Source organism: Triticum dicoccoides, chromosome 1B (assembly GCF_002162155.2).
Source record: "Triticum dicoccoides isolate Atlit2015 ecotype Zavitan chromosome 1B, WEW_v2.0, whole genome shotgun sequence".
Taxonomy (NCBI): Eukaryota; Viridiplantae; Streptophyta; class Magnoliopsida; order Poales; family Poaceae; genus Triticum; species Triticum dicoccoides.
In genome coordinates, this window is record NC_041381.1 from 589,960,171 (window position 1) to 589,969,270 (window position 9,100).

Sequence of the window (9,100 nt, forward strand, 5' to 3'; positions counted from 1 at the left end):
CTTCTCTCATGAGAGCAATGCCCTTTCGGAACCGGATGGTGGCTTTATGAAGATCCAACAGCCCAGATCTCAGGATTTATGAAGATCCAACGTCAGCTGGAGCTGATGACCTATCTCATTAATCAACCATTTAAGCTGTGTTCAGTTTGCTTAACTTTTTAATGGCATCATTTTGTGGCGCTATGTGGAAACATTGAAATCATATTTCAGAATCAATTATCAAAATGTAATAAGCAGTAGAAAAGAAGATTACCTTAACAAGCGAAACTAGGCTCACTTCACAGGCAACCCACCGGAAGAGAATTGGACCCATCAGTTGGTCCAAATACTGGGTATGGAGAAGAAATCACAATATGCAAATTTTAATTTGCCACAAGCAAGTCATTCTCTTCTAGTAAACTGAATAAAGTAGATGAATGTCCACTCACCTTACTTCGTGAAGCGTAACTGAGCTTTCTTGAGATAGAATCAAATAAAGCATATTCCAATTTTCTGATAAGTAGCATGAAAAGAGAGTAAGCACGGTAATATTTCCATAAACCAACAAAAAGTTCATTTGTTGTGAAAGTACCGCTGAGAAGGCTGTATAGCAGCAACAGCAGAAATCATGAATGCACACTGCAACATCAGACAGGACAAAATTATGTTGAGTGAGAAACTTCAGTGCAGAGTCAGACCACTATTTTTTCTCCAACATGAATTAGACATCAGTAGGCAAACACATAATGGTGACACATGTCAAAGAAATACTTTGTGACAACGAGAACAAACATACCTCAAATTCAACCTCCTCACTATGCACAGACAAATGAGCTAATGTAATGAGGACAGTTTCAATAACTGGAACAGATTGTGGACCAATAGCTAAGACTTCTCTAGATTTAACTGGAATCTCACTGGAGAACTGCACCATCTTGACACCAATATTTGAGCTGACATTAACAGAACACTGGTAAGCTAACTCTCATGATTAGAGGTTGGCAATCTAAAGGCCAATCATCATTGATGTACAGGGTTGACTAGCTGGTGTAGCCAAAGGAATTTAACAGCATGTATCGTCGTCAAACACTTACCAAACGTCACGAAACAATTCATCATGTCCTTCCCATGTTTCGAATAGCACAACCATTTTCCTAGCCAGATACAACCTAACACGATAATCAGTATCATGCAGCATGTTGAGGAAATGTCCAATCATATCCTGAAATGAGAATATTCAATTCATTATACACATAATTTGAAATGGTAGTACGAGATAACAGAAAACAGAAAAAATATATCACCTGGGCACCATCAGGGAACAAGTGAATAAAGTGGGTGATGCAATCAATGAGCTTGATCCGGAAAAACCAATCTGTGATGCTGATCTCAGTACCTTTAGTCACCAAGTCCAATAGAATGTCCTGGTTCTGTAGATAGTTAGAACATATGTAGCAGTTCGTTACTTCCAGGTTCCAGCAGTGGATAAAAAAATGTAGGTCAAGCACTATTACAGGTATTTCTTTGGATCAATGGACCAACAAGGATTATGCAACCAGCTGGTTCGTACTGAAACCTGTCAGGATCAGCATATTAACTCTGATTTGTTCTAAGTACAATTATTTATGAACGATTCTGATCAGTTCTTACCCGATGATTTATGGGATTTTGAAGAAACTAGAAAGGAGCATTTCTTTGTTTGAAAGATGTTCTCTACATCCTTACTCTGGCACAATTGAGTATATTCAGTAGTTTGAACCACTAAACACAAATAATCAAGGAAATTGAAATCAATCGTCACTGCTCATTGAAGTGGCATGCAAATATCTAACAATACATTAGGTCACCAGTAAAACTTGGAAGGGGAGGAGGAAAACATGTTCAGTGCCAATTCCACTGTAACATAATTGATCAAAATGTCCTTGCTTGATATGCATTTTATTAAAAATAAGTAACAGCCTATTCAATAACATGATTGACTGTGATTCTTAGGTTTATTCATGGCTTAGATTCAGGACTCCGAAGGGGAGCCTTGGCGCAGTGGTAAAGCTGCTGCCTTGTGACCATGAGGTCTTCAAGTCCTGGAAACAGTCTCTTACAGAAATGTAGGGAAAGGCTGCATACTATAGACCCAAAGTGGTCGGACCCTTCCCTGGACCCTGCGCAAGCGGGAGCCACATGCACCGGGCTGCCCTTTTTTTTTTAGATTCAGGACTCCACTAAGTGAACTTTTCATCTAAGACAACAAAACTAACAACAGAGAAATATATTTTGCATAGCAAAATGATTATCCCAGTTACCAACCTCATTTGAAACCTCATTATATGCTTGCAGCTTTCCATCACTATTTTGTCCAACATCACGTGTAACCATTAAAGTTCTTAACAAGGCATGTACATGTGTTATGCAGTCAGCAGAACCAAGTAGTAAACTTGCACATTTGTCCCTCATATCGGATATCAAATGGACCTGCATGACCAAAACCAAAAGGTTAAAAACACAAAGCTCGAGTGGATAAAACTCATAAGGCAATAGCTTAGTAGAAATTAGAGTATAACTCAAGTATGAGTCGGACGGTACCACAGAAGATAAACTTTTAGATGAAGAGGAGATATTTTGACAAAGATTAAGCAGGATGGCATGGGAGACCTTCAAAAGGAAATAAAATGTTACAATGATAGTATATAAGTACAACAACAACAAAATGAACATGAAGCAGATTCTATTACAAATTTGTACCTTGACATCACTCTCTTTCTCCACTAAGTTGTACAAAATTTCCCATGTATGGGGTGCTGACACTGAGAAAAAAGTTGAAATAACACCAACTAGTTCAAGCTTCCACTCCAAAAGGCGTGACGAGATACCAATACTTCCACTTACACCAGCTGTGATAGAGTCAACCTCACCAGAGTCCGTCATATCAAAATCCATATCAACAACACTTTTGTGGTCAACAAAAGGATTTAGATCTTCTGACAAGTTGACAGAAGATATTCGCAACATTTTACTAGTGTTCTCACTATCAGAATTATTCGCAGAGCTAGAAAGACGAGAAAACAACTGAGAGAATTCCACCAATAGTTCATCAAGCAATACAGTGACACCTTTAATAAGCACAGAGCTGGCTCTGTTACTAACACTCCGCAGTCTAAAAATTGGAGCAGAGAGGAAGGTCTGAAATGAGGATAAAATGGAGCCAGCTGCCTCAAATGCAGAGCCTACACTAGTAAGACCATGAGATAGTTCCTCGTGCTTTTTCATAACCATTGATATCATATATTTTATGATGCCAGTAACATAACCAAATAATTCTTTAAGAAATAAAGAATTTTCTTCTATTGCCCTGCAAAAATTCACAGAATAATATAAGGGGAAAAAAATTGGAATACCCGGTGAGAGCACTGCCTGTTCATTAACAGAAATAGAGAAATACAAGCATGGAGTTATACAACATAAGACTGATTGGTACTACAGGAAAACATATAACAGTTACTCCCTCCGTCCCAAAATATAAGAACGTTTTTGACACTCCCAAAATATAAGAACGTTTTTGACACTAGTGTAGTGTCAAAAACGTTCTTATATTTTGGGACGGAGGGAGTAGTTTACTAGATTTGGTAAAGATTACTACGTAACTAGCTAAGTAATTGGTATCTACAATTTGGGTATCCTATTTGAGTCAAAAAAAAGACACAGATGTTGATGCCACCAACTGATTACAACAGATACATATGACTAGAAAAAAGATACCTTGACAATAGCGCGCAATGAATTAGATTGCAGAGGAGGGAACAACGGTATACAAGAGTACATAAGTCCACTTTCTCAAGCTGTTCATTTGAGGCCATAAATCCTTCGAACTCCATAAGCTGATCAAGCAATTGCTGTTGGATGTGCCCAGGGAGGTGTGCTCGGTTGCATTTATCAGATATAACCTTTTAAGAAATGAGTAACCTACTGTAAGCAACATACTCCCTCCGTCCCAAAATTCTTGTCTTAGATTTGTCTAAATACGGATGTATCTAGTCACGTTTTAGTATTAGAGATACATCCGTATCTAGACAAATCTAAGACAAGAATTTTGGGACGGAGGGAGTACATAGAAGTGGAATAAAAATCAAACATACATGACTATGTCATATTTGATATATCACTTTTCATTTGGGTCTTTCACGATGAGAAATGAGAAAATCTGAATATATCTATTACTTACATATGTTTGCAGTGCATGTTAAGTCAAAATGGCTTTCAGTTGCCCATGAAATCAGATGACTTCATAAAATACCATGTTTAAAGGACATGGCTTTATAAGTTTAATGCATAGACACATGCTACACACAGACCCAAAACTATTGTGAGAAAAACAGGAAAACAAGTAAATCACCTTGGTAGAACTTTCAGTACTGATTTCTGATAAGGCTTCCACAGAGTAACCTAGTTCATCTTTGATGACCCAATTTTCACTCTCGAGTAACAACTAAAATGAACAAAATTAGTAGAAGGCAACCAGAAAGAAATATTTAGAAAGATTGAAGTGTTTGTAACAAACTGTAACATACCTTGGAGAAGTCCTTGCATTCATCAAACAGTTGGGATGCATTTGCTGAGTTAATGGCTGATGATGAAAAACCAGCACAGATAGAAAAAATGGCTTCAGGAATCATCACAGCATTTTGCTCATTTAAAAGAGAGGATCCCTACCGTAGAACGTATATCAGTAACTGAGCTTGAATATCTCGATGGCAATTTAAAATGGATGACTAATTCCCGACAGGAAGTGAGAAAAAAATAGATATAGTGGTGCAGAATGTACATACGAAAATGGACAATACATAGTGGTGAAATGCTAGAGCAAACCCAAGTTCAATTTGCTCTCTTGCTCAACAGTGTTAACAAAAATAGTGTACGGACAATAACATAAGGACTACAAGATTTATTAGTGTATAAGCAAATAAACACCACAGAAAAATACATCACAATAACATAAGGAGTAAATGTAAGTGTAAACTAGATCAAATCAGATCAGATAGACTTAAATAATCACACCATCAAAAACTAATTTCAGCAAAACTCACACTCATTAAAGGCATGCAGTAATCACATACAAACCATACTCCCTTGCAGAAGAGGGAAAAAGCATTTACGACACAGAAGTCAAAGGAGAAAGCTGAGAAAAAATGAAAAAATAACCAAAAATGTGTAAACAATGGGACTATCAATATGCATGTTGGCACATAGAATTACTATAACAATGAGTTCATGAGTAACCGAAATTCCCTGCATGATTCAGTTAGTAAGAGCAATACACACAGAAGCTAAGTTACAGTGAATTACAAAATAGCATCTGTAAAGATGTAAGTTATAAACTATATGAACACAAGCCATATAAATTCCGAAACAAGTTCTTTCATGTTATTGTTGCCCTGTCGCCTAGATGTGTGGTTGCTGCATAGAGTTCATTTAGCAATCACCAATTAACCATATACAGGCCTAAGCCATGCATTCACATTCTAGAACATGAGTGCAGCTAAACCAGGAGTTAACATAACTGGAGAGGAGGCAGAGGTTGGTCAAATGTTTGTGGATTGAGAAGTATGCATAACTTGAACAAAAGTTTAAAATGGATACAATATAAAGATAGAAAAGGGATTAAATATAGGACCACCTTTGACACTGACTGAATCAACTCCAAAGTTGATCTTAGCAGATTCTTTCGAACAAGGCTAGAATTGGATAAATCGCCCTGCATAGCAAGGTGTCAATTAACAAATGCATCCTTTGAGCGTATTTGAGATACATACAAAAATAAGGCGGCAGCTGCTTTATCTGATAATGGCAGATTACTAAGTAGGTCGTATGATTTGGACTAGTACATCGAACCTGAGATGATTTTATTTTGTGCTGGTTTATAAATCCCCACTATTGTACATTCATACTGTCCTGTTACCTACTGATCAGTTTGGCAAGCATGGAAACTATACAGAGCCAGGAGCAGCTTCAATATTTTTCAACTTTAGTCATAAACAATATAGGAACATGTGAACAATCTGGCAAACACTACCGGTGAGCTGCGGCCATTAATATAGAAAATTATGAAACAACATGTGCATAATAATTTTCAGAATGACCAGCAGTAAACCATATAAAGTTTCTTACATAATAGAACTCCATTTGGGCAGAATATAACCAAATTTACTTGAACAATTTGAATTTGGGCACCAAGCAAACCTAGCGAACTGGGAAATGATCTCAGCCATTTAAAGTCCTTTTTTGCCCAATTCTTCTGTGTCTACCTTAAGTTGGGCTTTATGATTTAAGAATCCCTCAATAAAAAGAAAAGTAGCAAAAGGGTAGGGTTTAAGATAACTAAAGCTGCTTTTCGAAAAAATGGGATCAAGTCTACTATATTCGGGGCTCTAACTAGTTAACGTAGTAAAATGATAGAAAACATACCTGCAACCCTATCCTTGAGAAGTAACAAGCAATGAAGTACAGAGCAGACCTAGAGCGAGAATGATTAGTAGAGTACAAGCATAACTTCCACGAGGAACAGAATTATTTTTCTAGAAAGTTGACACACAAGAGGACCAGAATTATTTTTCTAAAAAGTTGACACACAAGTCACAACTAGCAAGAATGTCAAAACTCGGAAAAAACTAGAAGGCAAAATTCTATGCAAGGGAAGGAATGACGAGAACAAAGAAAACAAATTAAGGAATAGCACTAGTAAGCTACCACAAATGTGGCAACTAGCAGCTACCATAGCCATAAGGAAATCAACATGAATGAGTTTATGGAAAAGAAGGCATACGGTGATGGCGATTGTTTAAAAGTTTGCAGGTTCCATGTATCTTCTGACACAACTGAAGTATGGACTTGATCCTAAAACAAGAAACCAAGATAAATTACATTAGTTAAAAGCCAACTAATGGCAGCTATAGGTCATACACAGTATATAATATAACATGTCGTGAGCTCGGGCTAAAAAGCTCACCCGCATGATCATTCCACCCAACAGATTTAGAGCTGAATCAGCCTACAAAAGTGCACAGTATACACTATCAGAGTGTGAAGTAGATAGATGTAGTGTAATGTAACAAGTTAAAGCTTAAATTTGCAATGGCAAGTAACACCCCTACCACCACTCACAATAACAACAAAGCAAAATACAGCTAGTGTATACAAAGGCAGGGAGTTTGTATGCAGAGTTCAATTTCAGATATGCAGAGTTCTATATCTATTTCCAATACCAACATCACTCAATCTTGGGGAGCATCACTACATACTTAATCTTTGCAGTCAATATGAACTCAAATGTTGGTGGGCGTCACTAAACATTCAAATCTTTGTGGTCATCTAACAGCAAAGAATAATCCAGTAGCAGGATAAAGTCACCGATGATAAACAGCGAATGTCTTGCATCTCTTAATGTATTTGACCATGGATGTATCAGGTTCAGATCAATGCTTCAAATTCAGTTTCAAAGTCATTTTAAGTTCTGAATCCCTAAAAATAAAAAATAAAAAATTACACAAAGTGAATTAATAGCATTCTAGTAATTATAGCGATGTTTTACTGAGATATTGCGAGCTAAGATCAGCTATTAGTGCAAGGTTTGAATGAAAAGCATCTAGTGTACTGACTGGGAATGACATCGGGCTTTTGAATGAAGTGTTCAAATGTCCAAAATGTAGGGGATGAAAAAACTGCAAATATGGAGAAGAAATTTACTGGAACTCACCACTAGAGCTGTGGGGCTAAACAAAGGAAGTGCATGAATGAGGGAATTCCAGATATCTTGCCAATAACCTTCAACAGTTGACATCTGCAAATAAACAGATACCACATATATTGAATAGAACTATCAGTGTCATAAGTTTACTTGCACAAAAGTGACAAGACTTGGTTAGCAAAATGGTTAAAGCATTTAAAAATAAAGTGATGCCATGTTTTGGGTTTTGACAATCTGATAACCTTGAGAAAAAAAATAGACAAAACCTTGCAAGCATGCAAGCAAATGTTCACATATCTAATGTGTAACAGTGGACATGTTAAACCAATGTGTAACAGTGGGGCCAGCTAAACCAAAGCCGGTACATAATGGTTGGTAAAATTGAAATGGGCCACTTGCAAAATACTGGAAATTACAGTATAATTCATATACAAATTAAAGAGCTGCATTAAGTAATGAATGATACAGATACTTGCAATTCCTTGCAGTCTTGTTGATCTATTATCCCTCATAAAATATTCACTTATTACTCCAACTTTTTTAATGTTATCTAATTTGAAAGATACAAGCTGAAAAAAAATGTGAGTCCAAATTATTCTAGAGCATGCATATAGTGATATAGGGATGGCATATGATAGAGGTGGATCCACTTTAGCCCTGATCCAGTTAACCAGTATTTTCCATAGCAATAGATGTAAGTACCAAGAACTACTGAAATGCAAGTGGCATAAACAGAAAGTTAATATGGATTCGAGAAACAACCTCGCCTTTTGTTAATAAACAATGTGATTCCTCCCTAGTATTCACTATGAACATCGCAGAGAACTCCTTAAGTGCCCTGTTAAGATCATTGATAATCAGGCAGTTCTACTAATTAGCAAGCCATAGAAGATGTAACTTGGTGCTTACATGTATTCCATATAACTGGTAACAGTAGTGTATTTACTATACTCCATACAACAGCCCTACATGTTTTATGACATCAACAAACTCCCAAAAAAATCACTACCACCAAAACAAACCTGATAATCCAAAGCAGTGAATCCTGAGAACGTATGACGTTTGCCTTGCTCAAAGCACTGGATAAGCATAACAAAGTCAACTGAGATGGTACGACATATAATTGCATTAACCAAAAACTATGGCACATTGAAAGTACAGTTACCTTTTCAAAGATTGACAACATGCTTGGAGCCAACTGATCAACAAAGATTTGTCCACTCGATATCCATACTTGTGAATAAGAAGACATGTGGTACCAATCCTGTGCAAAAAAAAAAGATCCATTAGTCAATCTGTCCGTGTGTTCACCAAAGAATATTGTGTCTTCTCATCTCACTATATAGAACATCTGTTGAGAAGTATGCCACACGAGCGTACCCCCCC

The 9,100-nt window shown here is 36.9% G+C and overlaps 1 protein-coding gene across 1 annotated transcript in view; it reads right to left on the reverse strand.

Annotated features, from left to right (window-relative positions):
• The window catches only part of LOC119348944 (serine/threonine-protein kinase ATM-like), a 32,796-nt gene that overhangs the window by 20,847 nt on the left and 2,849 nt on the right, over positions 1–9,100 (reverse strand). Inside the window, exons 8-27 of the mRNA XM_037616946.1 lie at positions 8,880–8,978; positions 8,737–8,793; positions 8,477–8,552; positions 7,724–7,807; positions 6,977–7,018; positions 6,794–6,864; positions 6,436–6,484; positions 5,648–5,725; positions 4,542–4,679; positions 4,367–4,459; positions 3,733–3,917; positions 2,719–3,325; positions 2,560–2,628; positions 2,284–2,448; positions 1,284–1,409; positions 1,074–1,201; positions 776–932; positions 572–618; positions 429–492; positions 254–328 (exon numbers count right to left, since the gene is read on the reverse strand). Of these exons, the coding sequence (XP_037472843.1) occupies positions 254–328; positions 429–492; positions 572–618; positions 776–932; positions 1,074–1,201; positions 1,284–1,409; positions 2,284–2,448; positions 2,560–2,628; positions 2,719–3,325; positions 3,733–3,917; positions 4,367–4,459; positions 4,542–4,679; positions 5,648–5,725; positions 6,436–6,484; positions 6,794–6,864; positions 6,977–7,018; positions 7,724–7,807; positions 8,477–8,552; positions 8,737–8,793; positions 8,880–8,978 (2,410 nt within the window). The remainder of the gene's footprint in view (positions 1–253; positions 329–428; positions 493–571; positions 619–775; positions 933–1,073; positions 1,202–1,283; positions 1,410–2,283; positions 2,449–2,559; positions 2,629–2,718; positions 3,326–3,732; positions 3,918–4,366; positions 4,460–4,541; positions 4,680–5,647; positions 5,726–6,435; positions 6,485–6,793; positions 6,865–6,976; positions 7,019–7,723; positions 7,808–8,476; positions 8,553–8,736; positions 8,794–8,879; positions 8,979–9,100) is intronic.